The sequence below is a fragment of the Polypterus senegalus genome, chromosome 4 (genome assembly GCF_016835505.1).
Source record: "Polypterus senegalus isolate Bchr_013 chromosome 4, ASM1683550v1, whole genome shotgun sequence".
Taxonomy (NCBI): Eukaryota; Metazoa; Chordata; class Cladistia; order Polypteriformes; family Polypteridae; genus Polypterus; species Polypterus senegalus.
Genome location: NC_053157.1, coordinates 207,937,144 through 207,954,389, shown reverse-complemented (window position 1 = coordinate 207,954,389; position 17,246 = coordinate 207,937,144). Strand labels below are relative to the sequence as shown.

The following is a 17,246-nucleotide window of genomic DNA, read 5'->3' as shown; positions in this document are numbered from 1 at the left end:
AGAAAACTCACTCATTACAGGAACAGTTTTGGACCTTTGACTTCTGCTCAGTGTCCGAACAAGTTCCTGGCCACAACTAGGGGTGACTACATCTCTTAACAGAAACCTCTGCACCACTCTCTAGCCATGTATACATACAGTACAGATCAAGGATGACATATTTAGCTTTAAACAAGTCTGCATTATTTGTGACAAAAAAGTAATCCTTAATAGTTATATAACATAACAATCTCAAACACATTTTATCCAATGTATGGTTGTAGGAAACCCTGTTAGTCAAACAAAAAAAAAAAATATTAGACTTACAAAGACAAACATTATGTATTTATTTTGTATTTCCTGCAGAAATGCTTTTTTAGTTAAGCCATATTATTACACAGTTCAGTGTATAATTTGAACTCTACCTACTTTAATATGCAAAGAGTATTACACTGTGTAATGAAAGTGAGGCACTCCATCAAAAGTAACCACACTTATCTTATTCAATCTAATTCCAAGTGACAACTTTAATCCAACTTGTTACCCCTGGCGCCATGAGTTTGACAATTCAAAACTTCTGTGTGACATCCACTACAAATGCCAATCATTAGGCTTCAATTTCATGAAGGTGCATCCACAGAAATCTTAAGAGTCTGCACCTTCTGATCCTGCCTGATCTCAGTCTGGTCAGGTTTCAGAGACAAGGGGCTGTGCACGCTACGAAATTTATTTATTTCAAAACTTGGAGGCATGCTACTTTACCACAAAGACCAGAAGTCACATTTCAGTAGTCTGTTTTTTTTTTTTTTATAATGTCCTTAAGAAGTTTGATCCTATTAATGCTCATAAGAACAAAAGCTTTGCCCTCTTGAAGTCTGATCCTGTCTTTCCCTAGAGGCCCAGAGCTTTGGTACCCAGAAGTTTGATTTTCTCAGTTCTCAATCATTGTGAATTAGTAAGATGTTATATGATCCTGTCATATCCAAGAGGATTACAGTTTAGCTTACTTTTAGCTTGATCCTATCAGGCCTTAGTAGTCTGGAGCTTTAGCTTCTTCAAATCTGCGTTTGTTAGATTTCATAAAACTAGTAGCATTAATATTATTTGTAGGTCACTTTTGTCCAACAGCTGATGATGCAAGATTTCTGAAACCAAGCTTTGTCTCCATTTAATTGGCTATAGCCATATTGTGCATGGATAAACACCCTTCCAAAAAGAGACGAACAGAGGTCTCGCATGATAATTTCATTAGCAGATCTGCAGAAACAGGTCTTATAGAGGGTTGTTTCCCCATTGGCAAAAGACCTCTAACACTTTGTGGAAAAGCCCCTAATCCAACAGGTATCATCAAAAGCATCAAAAGAGCTGGTAATATATATGATATGGTGATTAAACAGCAGAGCAGAAATACTGTACAGTATGTCTAAAATTGTCATGTTAAGAAAAAGTACTCGGGAGACATTTGTAATATAATTTATAATAATAAATAATAAAAAAAAAAAACAACAAAAAAAACTAAAACAGGGAACTAGAGAACTAAATGCTCCATGACTTTAGGCAGACAATAATTTAGCATTATTATTAGCTGCAAAATTGTGATATAATTTGTGTGTAATAATGTTACACATTAGAAAGACAGATGGGACCATTGCCTTGGGGTATTTTGTACGAGAAACTCATCAGGTATGTGACATTTAACACTCAACCAGTGCAAGACCATTATGTAAACAGTTACATGTTTTTAAGATTGTGTGCAAGTTAATATTCAAGCACAAAAGTTAATAACATGCTGCAATCTGTTTATTACTCTGCTAAAAGCACCTAAACAATCACGTCTAATTTGTATAATTAGATCTGCTTACATTTTTAACAACACTCATAAGATACATTAGAATGTAGAAACCAAGACTTTAACTTTATATGCAGTGTTCAGTGGATTCACTTTCTGTGCACATTATTCTGTTGTAGATTTAATTTTAATTGGATATATCTTTTATTTTTCTCCACCAATCTACACCCAATAACCAATAACCAATAATTACAAAGTGAAAGCATTTTTCAGAAAGGTTTTCAAATTTATTAAAAATCCAAAACTGAAATCTCTCATTCATATAAGTACTCAGAACCTTAGTGCAATACTTTGTAACTTTGCAAAAATGACAGCTTCAGGTGTTCTTGGGTAAGCCTCCATAAACTTTACATACCTGGATATGGGCAATTTATCCCATTCTTTCTGGCGGATTTTCTCAAGCTATGTTAGATTGGATAGAAGGCGACCGTAAACTGCCATCTTCTGGTCTCTATACATATGTTACATGGGGTTTAATTCTGGGCTTTGGCTGGGCCATTTAATGCTCCAAAGCCACTTCAGAGTTGTCTTGGTTATATGTTTTGGGTCACTGACATGCTGAAAGGTGAACTGCCACCACAGACTCCGACGCACTCGGATGCTCATTTTCTTAAAGGGCCTCTCTAAATTTGGCTATCTTCATCATTCCCTCAGTTCTGACCAGTCTTTCTGTCCCTACTGCTGAGAAGCACCTCCATAGCATAATACTGCCACCACCGTGCTTCATTGTAGGGATGGTATTAGGCAGATGATGAGCAGTGTCTGATCTTTACCAGAAATTATTCTTCAAGGTTTGTCCATCAGGCAAGAGAAAATTCCAAGTGGCCTGTCATATGCCTTTAACTCAAGAGTGGCTTCCATCTAGCTACTCTACCATAAACACCTGATTGATAGAGTGCTCCAGAGATGGTTGTCATCATTCCGACAGGTTCTTTTATCTCAGCAAAGAACATATAAAGCTCTGTTACAGTAACAATTGGACTCTTGGTCATCTTCCAGACCAAGGCCCTTCTTCCTCAGTTACTCAGTTGGGCTGGATGGACTACACCAGGAACAGCCCTGTTGGTTACAAATTTTTTCTGTTTCACAATTATTGAAGCCATCATGTTCCTGGGAATACACAAAAATTTAGAAATGGTTTTATACCCTTGCCTTAGTCTGTGCCTCACCACAACTTATATTATATGTAGGTTATACACAGACACACACACTCATGCACATACATACATACATACATACACTGAGTGGTTTGGACTGAATCTGAAATATAAAAAGAGAAACAGAGAAATACATTCATCTGTCTATCTTTCTACCTATCCATCCATTTTCCAAATCTAATTATCGAGGGTCAATGGGATCCAGAGTCAACAACAAAAATAACGCAGGATCCAACTTTACTTACACTCCTCACCAGGGCAATTTAAATCACTAATCAAACTATCTCATATTCCTTTGGGAAACAATTGGGTTATGTACAGATTCTGCACTGGCAGTGACCAATCAGTCAGGGACGAATTATTAAATTATTTGGAGCCTGAATTCTTGTCCATTCTGCAGTTTAAACCGGTGAATACAGACCAGAATTGGAAGAGGTCAATGGTGGGATAACAAGGATGCAGACATAATTACAATATTTGCAAAAGAGAAGATTCCATTTTAACAGTTATGAACTTGCACAAGCTCTAATTTAAATATGATATACAGTATAATTAAAGGATCAGAATTTGGGAGCTGATAGTACATTCCAACAAGTAACTTAAGAGTTTTACCAGGCTCTTTAAAAGTCATTTCAGATAATGGAGTACGTAAAATGTTTTGTAGAGTGTAAGGCAAGAGAGGTTCAACTTCAACTAAATAATACACAAGTAAAGCATCATAGGAATTCCACACAGCTTTTGCCTTCGTGCTGTGAATAATGATTGAAGGAGGCCAATCATTTCAGATTAGATATAGCACTATTTTTTGGTATATTCAACATCTTTAACAAAAGTAACAAAAATCAATCAAACCGATAAAATTTTTAAAAATTTTATATTATATTATGTTTTTTACTTCAGAGATTGCTTTACAAAGCAAACAAGATTTTAAAATGTACCAAACAATAATCAGTGAAAAATTCTTATAAAATTAATTCTTAATGAATGACAAGCACAAAAGCCAAAGCAAAAGCCTCAGATGCTGTGGAGTACAGTGTGCCATTGTGAACAGGTGGTTCTTCTAGTTAAATATGAACATGGAAGGCACAGAACCGTAAAACATGGAGTACAGAAAGAATTCTAGTTGGCAGCTATCATCTTATGCTTTGACTAGATTATTTTTTGTATCATGTTTTATGTCTTTCGTTCTGTGCCCTAGTGGTGGGTTTCATTTCCCTTAAAAAAAAGGGGGGCTACACTTGGCTGCCACTGCTGTTTTGCATTCTATTTTCCCCTCTTTTGTGTCCTTCTGTTCCACTTCCCTTGCAGTCTCCAAATGCTGTTCAACAAACGCTAATCGATATATATGCTGTGATGCATAAAAAATGATAATAATTGTGCAAAGCTACTGGGAAGCAAAGACAACCCAATCATCCTGATCTGGCCTGAGGTCAGAGGAACAGACCAGTGGGGAATCTTGTCCCCAATTAGAGAGGTCTAATTTTTAAGCACTCCAAACATGACCTGAGACCCCCACGACACCTTGGCCTCACTTGGCAGTGTTTCGCTTGTTATCTCTCCTCTCGCTGCGTTGTGGAAAAGCCTTGCATTTAATTAGGCCCCTGAACCCTGACCAGGCGGCTGTTTTCAGGTCGCTCTGCTGTAACAGGCCCTCAGTGGGGAGGCTAATTGACTATAATTGACCTCTGCGATCAGTCAGCAAGGTGGAAAGATTTATGAGGCTGGCGGGAGAAACAGCACTGGATAAACTTTGTCGATCAAAAAAAAAAAAAAGACTCTGCTGTGTTTGCTTCAGTCATGGATTTCAGTAAAGAGTACAGAAATGCTTATAGCTTGCTTAGTTTTGGTTTTGAGGGTAGGAGAATTGAGGTATACTGACACCAAAGAACTAAATCTGATCACTTTTTATTCTTATATATTAATATGAATAACTGGCCAAAAATCAACAACAAGCAAAATGTACGAAAATCAGTTCTTTAGAGAAATGCAGTTAATCATAGTATATAGCACTACTGAATACACACAGTGTGTCAATGAGAATAATTCATGTACACTAACTGCTAGATCTCAGTAGAAAACTCAACAGCCATATCAAAACCTAAAAAACAAAAATTCAATTTCCTGAATTTTTCTATCTCTTCCTGGAAATACAGAGAAAATACAATTATTTGTTACACTTTGCACTATAAGTCTTTGCGGCTTCTTTCACTCCGTCTGTGTTATGGACATGATTGGGGTTAAAGTGAGACAGAGTCCATGTCAGCAGTAACAAATGCAGGACAGAACACACTGAATGAGCCACCATTGTATTTTTAGTCAGTCTTGTTTCATTGTAAAAATCATTACATTTTAAAACAACGCTTTCAAATTTAACGTTTCAGGTAAACTTAATTTCTCCCAAGAGGAGGTAATAAGGAATGCAAAAATAACCAATTATTATAAATTTTATCTGTTTATTTTGTAATTAGTGCACCATATCATCTTTCTGTCTTGGATTAATTCTGTGGCCCTACACTTTCTGTTAAAGAAAACCTTAGAAATTGGTTTACAACTGATTGTCTACTTACAGCTATGGACACAGCACTGGTAACTGCTCCTAGGTATCCTTGGATGAATTTGGAGACTGGAGTAGGCTGTAGAAGATAAACATAGAAAACGGCAATATTGGTATGGTCAAACAACCAACCAAGGGAAAAATAAAAACATGAAGCATAATGTCCACAATAATGGTTATTTTCAGTACTGACAGCTTTATTTCTGTATGGGAACACCACATACAAGATGTGAGATATCATGGCGCCGGTATATAGACTTCAAAATATCCATAAATAACTGCATACTACTCATATTTATCCCCAAATACACAGGTCACACTATATGCTGACCATGCACATTCAGAAGTATCTAATTATCACAATGCTGAACACATGAACCTCCACTCCAGTCCCATGACGTATACATCCCACTATTACAAAACCTGCTTAATCTAATTCAGGGTCTTGCAGATTCTCAGCATTTCAGTTTACAAAACACTCACACAGGACTGCACATGGTTCATATGAGGAAGGAAATGTGTATAGGTAGTATCTGGAGAAGAAAAACTGTGCAGACGCATGAACAATATGCAAAACTGCACACTGCTTGGATTTAAATCCACTCTCCTGAAGCTGTGAGAAAATAGCACCCACCACTCCACTACACTGCATGTTTAGACCTTCTTAACCCATTACAATGCTAAGTCTACGGAGTCTAGGTAGCTGTATTGTGGTTTAGTATACCTTGGTGGCATTCCTGTTTGCATAGTTGACACAGGCATTATGACTCTGGTTCAGCCACTGTCAGAAAGAAGAGGGTAATATGTTACATTAGGAAATTTAAATGAATTATAAAGAAGACAAAATAAGTAATTACCAAAGAGTGCTTGGGGGAAAAAAGAAAAAGGTCAGCTTAATTTTTTAATCTTTTTCACAAATCTTTCAAATAACTTTATACTGATAAAAATAAACCCGACTACCTTGTACTGCAAAATGGATGTTTAAAAGATTAAGTGTCATTGTTGAGGAAACATTCCAGTCAGGGGTAGCACTGTTCAACCTTATGAATACAACCTGAACTCTAAATAAAACTACTATAATTAGACATGTTTATTACCTGTCAAATTCATGATCTATCTAATTAACCCAGTTAAGGTGATATCTGGTTGAATGGAGAAGACTAAATAAAAAAAAAATCAGGTTACTTGAAAGATTCAACCTCTAGTGTGTATCCTTGGTCTGAAAACGGGCATCCACCCAGTTAGTTGTGTTTTGGCTGCTCACTATATTCCTAAATCAGCTCTTCTCCTTGTCACAGAGTCGAAAGGCAACCAAGTGTAAGGAAGACCAACTTTCAGCCACTACTATCCTCAAATAAGTCAGATACGGTCCACTCTTCATGACCACAGACAAGTATGCAGTCTGACTAGTAAACTGAGAACTTTGCTGAGGAGACTCATCTCCTGCTTTCCATTTAGCCAATCATCTGAATCTCTTCTACTCCCGTTCATAAACAAAAACTCCAAAGTAGTTAAACTCCTTCAATTTATACTTCCATTATTCTCCCATTTAGAGAATAAGCAGCTCTATTCTGGCACCAAGACATGAGATGAAATTTGGATATGTCAATTATCATCTTCACCATTTCATATATGACTGCGGACCTCTACAGATTGTGCTGGCGAGTGGTCAATATTAGGCAGAAAGTATATCATGACACATAAACAGCAGATTAATTGCTTCAAAAAGCCTTGCATTTAGAACAATTTCTTTATTAAAATGTACACTTTTTACTGTTTTAATAAAAACCCTTTTCAAATTAATATGTCATCTTCTGAGCAGGTAAAGCAATTCAATGAATGCAGTAATAGCATAGAAATAAACAATCTCACTCTTGCAAAGGATCTTCCTAGTTTGCTTGATAAAAACCTTGGCTTATCTTTGCTGATTCTCACACATGTGACTTACTGATCTCACTAGCAAGAAACTAATTCAAAGTGGCGTGCAGCTCTTCAGCTGTGTCAAGTATCAAAGAGCATTAGAAAACCAGATCTTTCATAATCTTCCAGCATAATTCAGTAAATGATACTGGTATTCAACGCCAATACTTTCATATACCACTTGGTTATAATTCTGAATTTTATAGATTATTTCAACCAACTACATTGCCATTTTGTTTGCAATTTTATCAATTTGTTTTTAATCATGTAATTTTATACTGTAGTGCCACTAAATTTTTAAATTTTACTGATCTATCTCTGACCACTGCACTAATAATGGATTTAGAAGCAAGTAATATAAATTCTTTTGGGATTGAATACCGTATTCCATCTTGTGCAATGAGCATAGACCGATTATAGAAAGAATTCAAAGCATTTTCAATTTTGTCAGATTTATCATATTTACAGTGCTTAAGCCTTAACTCCACTCTAAACACACTGTGCTTAATCCATTTTTGAACCCAACTCTTTACAGTTCACAAAGGTCCACACGTCACAGCCTCAAAACCACCGACTTAAAAAGTAACATAAATGTCAATAAATGCAAAGCAAGTCTCAGTAATCATGCTAATCTTATGATAAAGAGCTTCCACCCTTAAGTTAGAGAAATATTTCAGAATGATTAGACCTTCATTCACAGTAAACAAATGGTTAGTGACAATGATGTAAATTATAAACCGTTATCCCTCACAAGATCTCATCCAAAATGATCCATTATTCAGTCTCCACAGCAGTCCCAGAGATTCCACATATGTAAGAATGATGTTGTGTTTTTGATACAGATTAAAAAACGTATGAAATATGTATCATTGGGCGCTGGACGTTATTCTGGCTCATGATGGCCCACAGTCATATTAAGACAAATGACACAGTAATACAAAAAGCAGTTTTAATACACAATCTCAATATGGATTACATTGTCAAGTCTGCAGTCTTACAGTGCGGTAGAATGACTAATGGCTAAATCATAACATATGGTGGATCAATGTCACATGCAACTCCCTGTGTGACTCCACACAAGTCACCTAAGCTATATGTGTTTCAGCCGGAAAAAAGAATGGGGGAAAAATTCCTGATCTTATTGAAACACAGTATTTTATAAACCACACTGGATTAGGGCATTGGGTTAAATAATTGTAGTATTGTCATGTGTATGGTGTACAGTGAAATTCAACAAGAATGAATTGAAACTTAATTTAATAGAATAAACAATAATAATAACGGCCATTAGCCCTGCTTAGTATACATACTCATAATATAAAAATCATAATGCACACTTCTTACAGCACAGAAGCACGCCATTAGTATGAGAAATGGCTTGTTAAGCATGACTGTCACTCTGCATGACTTCACTGCAAGCATGAATATTCTTTGAGATGATTGACCTCATTGATGCTAATTTTGGACTTAAACAGGACAGATATAGAACTGCTTGTGAATATCAAAAAGTGGTGTAATAAAGCTGAATACTGATGGTAAATGCTGTTTTTATCCAGATATCACCATGTCTCCCAGAACGTATAAAAAAATCTCAAATCTAAGGTGCTTTATAGTGTACTCAAGAACAAAATATGTTTTATTCTATTTAAAAGAAGGGGCTGACAGATAAAGTGATCCACATTTCTTCTTCTTTATGGTATAGGTTACATAGTCCTCTTCCATCTTTAATAATTCTGCTTTATAGAGAAATTGATACCTCCAATTGTCACTCTACCAATGTTTTTTACTTTCAGCTTCTGTCATAATTTTCACATCAAACAGAGATAATATTCAGAGCATTATTACATTTATGTGTGCTTTCCACAACAAGCAAAGTTTTTATTTTCTTTAATTTGCATCTATTCGACATGATACTACTACTACTGCTGCTAGAAAATTAAACCAAGTCATTTAATTGCGATCGAGAGGAGTCAGATGAGGTGGCTCGGGCATCTGATCAGGATGCCTCCTGGACGTCTCCCTGGTGAGGTGTTCCAGGCACGTCCAACCGGGAGAAGGCCCCGGGGAAGACCCAGGACACGCTGGAGGGACTATGTCTCCTGGCTGGCCTGGGAACGCCTTGGGATTCTCCCGGAAGAGCTGGAAGAAGTGGCAGAGGAGAGGGAAGTCTGGGTCTCTCTGCTCAAGCTGCTGCCCACATGACCAGAACCCAGATAAGCAGAAGAGGATGGATGGATGGATATTTAATTGCATAAAATAGTTTATACGAGTATTCACAGTTACAGAGTATATTGCATGAATTTATGTTTGTGCATTTCTGAAATTAATTGATAAGACAATAAGGAGGTTATTAAAAAAATAAACTACTGGCTCAATCTTTTACAGTTGCTGATCTCAAGGAAAAAATACTATACAGTAAATACTTTTGAATATACTGCATTTATCAAATATTTTGCACTTTATTGTACGTTATTATTCATTAACCCATCCATTTTTTATCCCATTTTATCTAGTTCAGCTTTGCAGGGTGCAAAAATGATGCACACCGCAGGAACCATTTATGTAAAGGACAATACTCCATAGCAAGGCACATAGACACAATGGTTAATCAGCCTAACATAAATGCCCTTGGGTTGTAGGAGGAAAATTAAAGAATGTTCTACAAAAATCCACACACAAACAGGCATATCGTGAAAATCCAGCACATAGACAGTGCCCTGTGACAAGACTGGAACTTATAAATTTAGATTCGTGCATTCAACTACTGGTTCTGCTTATTGTAATTATAGGTCAGATGGAGTTAAAACCAATAACAGGTTCAATCTGTTTAAAAGAACATCAATATTTCTTGCCCTTTTTTCACAAAGAGATCTGGTCTAAAAAAGACATATTACATCCATAATCTGGCAGCATCAGGCACAAGTCAAGAATCAACCTTGAAGGAAGTGCCAGTTAATGGCAAGGCACACACACACACACACACACACGCATGCTATAATGATTCACATCAGGACAATTTAAAGATACTAATTACCATAACATTCAGCTTGTCTTTTTACTTTGAGTATATTTTAAATTCAGTAATTTCCTTGCCTCCTTTAATATTTGTATAAACTTAAATCTGACTTCTAAAGTTTACATAGGCAGACTCGTTGAAAGGAATCTGCGCACGAGACATCACATTTAATCTAAGTGAGATTAGCATTGATCCATATAAACAAAGGTATCATAGAAGTTGATAAGCTGCTAGTTATTTTGGTTGTTTTTGCTTTTGGAATTTATGTTATGAGCTTTCTTAATCCATCATGATTCTGAAATGTAATTATATTTCTGCAAAATTCATCTAGTTTTGCCTCCACAGAGACATCTCTCCAATAGTAAAGTGGTTTGTGTGTGTCAAGTACTCTTCTTCCTTGGTGTCAGGTTTACAATATTAATCAGCTGCTACACAGGGAATAATGCGATAAACAATGTTTTTGTCCCCTTTTTAGCATTCTTACACAGATATCTCCATTATATGCTTAATGGAGCTGTTCATTGTTTGACTGACATCAATGAAAAGCCCCATAGGACTGAGCTTCCACCATGCTCAGACATAAAAGCGTGGTGAGCTAGTTTCCATCAACTCACCAAGAATTAAAAGTAATATAATGATCAAAAATATAAAAGTACCATTTTATCAGAGAGTGTTTCTGGCTTATCTATCACTTTCCTACATTTTGCAAATAAGAAAAATGGAAGAAATTTCACAATAGGATTATTCTTGAATGCTTCATATATTACATTGTAATTGAGCAAATAAATCTGAGGGTAATAATTTCTGTATGCATATGTTGTGCTCTTTGAGATTAATTAAATCTAAACAATTGTCTAAATAATATCAAAACATTCTTGTTTTAAAGGTCAGCCTCATCGCCACTTAGGCCCTGCCAGGTAGCTTAAACTCTTTCTTTCCTACCATACATACCTGCCAGAAGACTGTAGAGGCCAAGGTCTGGTTGGGTAGGAGGAGTCCAACAACCTGTCAAGGAAAGAATGGGCATCAATCAAACAATGTGCAAAAAACATTTAGGGTTTTTAGTTCAGACAGGGTGCCATTCCACCACTGTGTATTTGATGTGTATTTATTTTTACTGTCTAAAATTGTAGTTAATGTGTGTGTTAGTAATGTACTACGTTTAGTAGACTGTGGAAGCCTTACAAGTAAGAATCTCATTGCAGAATGAATACATGATAAATTCACTTTAAATTTTATAATTTCACCTAAGCAAGAATGTATATTTTATTGAATATCTATATAAAACAAACAATGCTTTGTGGTATTCCTGAACATGACAGGCCCTATAAATAAAGAACTGAGTAAATGGAGATCATGTATCAACTGCTACTGAATAAGAGTTCATTGTGTTGATAGATGCTGTAATACAGTGCATCTGGAAAGTATTCATAGTGCATCATTCCAAAATGGATTAAATTCATTTCTTTCCTCCGAATTCCACGCACAACACCCCATAATGACAATGTGAAAAAAGTTTACTTGAGGTTTTTACAAATTTATTAAAAATAAAAAAAACTGAGAAATCACATGTACATAAGTATTCACAACCTTTGCTCAATACTTTGTCGATGCACCTTTGGCAGCAATTACAGCCTCAAGTCTTTTTGAATATGATGCCACATGCTTGGCACACCTATCCTTGGCCAGTTTCGCCCATTCCTCTTTGCAGCACCTCTCAAGCTCCATCAGGTTGGATGGGAAGCGTCGGTGCACAGCCATTTTAAGATCTCTCCAGAGATGTTCAATCGGATTCAAGTCTGGGCTCTGGCTGGGCCACTCAAGGACATTGCCACTCCTTTGATATCTTGGCTGTGTGCTTAGGCTTGTTGTCCTGCTGAAAGATGAACCGTCGCCCCAGTCTGAGGTCAAGAGCGCTCTGGAGCAGGTTTTCATCCAGGATGTCTCTGTACATTGCTGCAGTCATCTTTCCCTTTATCCTGACTAGTCTCCCAGTTCCTGCCGCTGAAAAATATCCCCACAGCATGATGCTGCCACCACCATGCTTCACTGTAGGGATGGTATTGGCCTGGTGATGAGCGGTGCCTGGTTTCCTCCAAACGTGACGCCTGGCATTCACACCAAAGAGTTTAATCTTTGTCTCATCAGACCAGAGAATTTTGTTTCTCATGGTCTAAGAGTCCTTCAGGTGCCTTTTGGCAAACTCCAGGTGGGCTGCCATGTGCCTTTTACTAAGGAGTGGCTTCCATCTGGCCACTCTACCATGCAGGCCTGATTGGCGGATTGCTGCAGAGATGGTTGTCCTTCTGGAAGGTTCTCCTCTCTCCACAGAGGGCCTCTGGAGCTCTGACAGAGTGACCATTGGGTTCTTGGTCACCTCCCTGACTAGGGCCCTTCTCACTTGATCGCTCAGCTTGGATGGCCAGCCAGCTCTAGGAAGAGTCCTGGTGGTTTCAAACTTCTTCCACTTACGGATGATGGAGGCCACTGTGCTCATTGGGACCTTCAAAGCAGCAGAAATTTTTCTGTAACCTTCCCCAGATTTGTGCCTCAAGACAATCCTGTCTCGGAGGTCTACAGACAATTCCTTTGACTTCATGCTTGGTTTGTGCTCTGACATGAACTGTCAACTGTGGGACCTTATATAGACAGGTGTGTGCCTTTCCAAATCATGTCCAATCAACTGAATTTACCACAGGTGGGCTCCAATTAAGCTGCAGAAACATCTTAAGGATCATCAGGGGAAACAGGATGGACCTGAGCTCAATTTGGAGCTTCATGGCAAAGGCTGTGAATACTTATGTACATGTGCTTTCTCAGTTTTTTTATTTTTAATAAATTTGCAAAAACCTCAAGTAAACTTTTTCACGTTGTCATTATGGGGTGTTGTGTGTAGAATTCTGAGGAAAAAAATGAATTTAATCCATTTTGGAATAAGGCTGTAACATAACAAAATGTGCACGAAGTGATGTGCTGTGAATACTTTCTGGATGCACTGTATATTATGAATTACATGCCTCTTAAAAGTAATTTAAAAGGATTCCAAATAGTATAAATGTGCCACTTACTAAATAAAAAATAGGAAATGATCATGATATACCTGTTGGATTCTTTTGATGAAACTGGTCATTAGAGCAGATGTTGTAAACTCTCAATAATATTTTAGATGAGAGTCATTTTTCAAGGTTGTAATTTGTGAAGTCACAGTATTGTCCACAATGTTGCACCCATAGCCTTATTAGCTGTACATCGGTACTCTATATTTAACCACCAGTCACATTAGTTCTAGTCAAAACAAACAAAACCTGACGAGTCAGGCGTCCTGTAATTAGATAGCTACGTGCATTTAAAAGAATTTTCTATCTAGACTGGTTGATTTTTCATGTATGTACTTTGTGAAAGATCACTTCAGTTGACAAATACAGCTCCCAGACCTAGGAAAAGCAGACAAATATCTTCATTTAATAATTAAAAAAAATCTTAAAATCTGTTTTTACATACTGTAGTAGTCAGTCATGTAGTCAGCAACATTACTGACTAGTGTTTATTTTGTGGTTAGTGGATGTGTTGTTTAAGGAGCTCTTTTTGACTCTTGTAAGCTTAACGTATGTAACACATGAACTACAGTGCACAAGTAAAGTAGCCTTGAAGATCTGAGTTGCTGCTGATGGAGCTATTGTACATTCAGGCACTATTTACGTGAGTGACTGTTCCAACACTGACATAATAGCAGATACTTTTAAAAAATGAAAAAAAAAATACTAATATCCACGTACAAATCATTAAACTTGTAAGATAAGTAACCATCTACCACTCCTCATCCCCATTTTATACTGGTTCTGGTAATATTATGGTAACTACATGTTCAACTCTATTATTATAACCTATAAGAGCTGAATGTTTGCTCTGGTTTCTCCTATGCTGCAAGTGCAAGCTAATAAAATGCTAAAGCCACAGCAGACTGTGTAAGGACACACAGGAACAGTGCCATGATAACAGACTAACATATCCCTAGAGAGGAAAGAAGAGGTACTCACTATTGGGGTTCCAAAAGGAATGTAGCCTGTAAAAATACACAAGAAACACATAGTGGTTAAGGAGGAAAAAAAAAAAACTACAGACTAGAAGGAAATATAGAGCACCAGACTGGAAAACTGGTGAAAAAACATAAATACATAAAAATCAATGTAGCATGTGAGATGCGGTATATCTCACCCTAAATATTCTTTCAAATATTTCAACCAACCATTTTTGAACAGGTTAGACAACTTTAGGAAATGTCTTCATACAGTATTTTGTAAGTCATCAAATGAGTCAGAATAATGCCATGAAGGCCTAAGTTATGAAAAACAGTGCATTTATTCATGAAAAAAACACAAGAGATCCACAAAAGCAAAAGTACAATGTAGAAATCTAGCTATTACTATGCTGCTACAGTGATTACCTAGTAAGGTGGCTTACCCATTTTCCACCTCAGATTGTACTCCCAGAGTGGTGGCTCTGAGGCTAGGGAATCGGAAGGTTACCAGTTCAAATCCCATAAACATCAGAATTGACTCTACTTCATTGGGCACTTGAGTAAGTCTATTAACCTGCAACTGCTTTGTCCTGGGTATGACATTAATCTGCAACCAGTCCTGTAAGCAGGTCCTCCAACTTGCAGGGAAAACTTGAGGGTTGGTTGCAGGATGGGCACTCAATCCATCGTAAAAAACCTCATACTGTTCCAGTGTGGTGCTGAGGTGTCACCCATTGCACGGCTGCACTCAGGTCCTAATCTGGGTCCTCTCTCTCCACCAAGTCTCTGTCTCTACTTCTCTCACACACAACACATGGCTCTTCCCATAAACAGATAGCATTTTCTAGATACTTCTTTCATTCCCAAATGTTAAAATACACTCTGCTTTAAGGCAGCTTTAAACCCCCGAGTTGCTTAACTCTAAAATCACTTCAGGTTCATGGGCTGCCCTCCCTTGCTACAAAAACATCAGGCTTGAACTTTCTCCATTGAGTCATATATCCACACACTTTGGATATCTTTAAATGGCTAGGTTTCCAAGGGCAGATGCCTGCTTTAAAGAGGCAAAACATTTCCACTTATTTTCATTCTTGTAGTGTGTGCTTCCACTAAATAGGCATGCAATTTCTTCCTGGCGTGCAATTTTTCTGAAATTTAAAAGAGCACCACAGTAATATTTCTCCTCATTTAGGATCATATTCTGTTCCTTTCACATTCGAGTTGTTTATCTTCCATAGCCCCAATTTAGGAAATTTAAGAAAAATAATGTTTTGCCTTAATGCAGCTGCTACTTTTTCACAATCTCGGCAGAAGACGCTGAATGCAATTTTCAAGGTGTTGATCTGTCATAGTGGATCTGTGCTATGACTTATTAGAGAGAAAGCACACACTCACAAATAGCTGCCCTAACAAGTAAAGGGTTAATTTACTTATCTCTCTAATATAAAAAAAAATCTTGCAATAATACAAGACTTTCTACCTATGACGAGATGTGATCTTTTGAAGAGAGACAGAGAGACACTTTCACGTCCCACGAGACGGACAAGTCACGTCATACTTGCAACCTTTGGAAGCAAGTCCCATGATACACATGTAGAGCAGGTTAGAGATAATGGAAATAAGGAAATAGGAATGTTTAAAAAAATTAGAGTAAAGATCGCATTAGTGCAAACAAATGGAAAATAGTACTCTGTGAAATAACAGAAGAGATCGAATAGTGTTTGAGGGTGTCTGGGAGAGAAGAGAGACAAGGCAGTGAGACAAAAGGACAGGTGCTTTACAGGTTTTTAAACGTACGAAGCGCCACACGAAATGCTGATCACGCAGCACGGCAGCAGAAGCAGAAATCCAGCAGCTGATATGAGCAAAGAGAAGGTTAAAAAAAAAAAAACTGTATTTGGTTCATATTGTGTCACCGTTTAAGAGGGGTTTCAGAGGAGCGGCCTTGTCTCCTTGGGGTGCCTTCAGCCCCCCTCTTCACAAGGTCGCGTAGTGCTGGTGGGGGGGTGAAGCCCCCTAATGTTGGAAAAAACAGTTGCTTCTAAAACTCCCTTTTCATCTAGTTGTTGCCCCAACTTTCACCCGAATTTTGTCTTTCATAGTAAGAACTTCATTCTGCACTGCTGCTTTGTCAAAGTAAAAGATGGATACCACCTTTCAGCCTACATGTTCCAGAACAAAATGTGGGCAGAAATGTGAGGAACATGTAACAGGCAACAGACTCCAGCAACATCAATGAAACTTACTGATCTCATATGACAGGTTCAAAACTTGTTCAGTCTAATGGACAAGGTTGAACTGTGCCATGTCACTTCACAGGAACTCAAGCACGGAATGCATGCAATATGACTAAAATTGAGTAGGTCTTAGCATCAAAGCTTACTTGATAGCACTTGTAATTTTCTTTTGACGATGTTGACACTGATGAGCATGTTGATAACATTTCTATTTTGTCCCTGCAGCTCAACAATTAGCTCTTTCAACAGTTCAAGCAGATCTGAGATTAATGCTAAATGAACCAGCCACTGTTTATTATCTATAATTGGTCAAACTGAAAATGCTCAGATGAATTTACAAAATCTTTGATTGCAGTGATCAGCTTTTTGAAACAAACAAAAATGTAATTGCGCACTAGAACGTATGTTATTGGGGTATGTGTGGTCTATTCCTTCCAGGTGCAAACCAAACAATCTTCACTGAAACTGTCTTTCTTAACTAGAGTATATGTATTTCATATTTAAATATCTCTGTAG

The 17,246-nt window shown here is 37.3% G+C and overlaps 1 protein-coding gene across 2 annotated transcripts in view; it reads right to left on the bottom strand.

The window, feature by feature from the left end:
* LOC120527937 (sideroflexin-5-like) overlaps window positions 1-17,246 on the bottom strand; it is a 201,295-nt gene that overhangs the window by 122,914 nt on the left and 61,135 nt on the right. For both annotated transcript variants that reach the window (XM_039751909.1, XM_039751910.1), the window contains exons 6-9: window positions 14,513-14,538; window positions 11,427-11,480; window positions 6,264-6,320; window positions 5,553-5,618 (exon numbers count right to left, since the gene is read on the bottom strand). In XM_039751909.1, coding sequence (XP_039607843.1) covers window positions 5,553-5,618; window positions 6,264-6,320; window positions 11,427-11,480; window positions 14,513-14,538 — 203 coding nt within the window. The remainder of the gene's footprint in view (window positions 1-5,552; window positions 5,619-6,263; window positions 6,321-11,426; window positions 11,481-14,512; window positions 14,539-17,246) is intronic.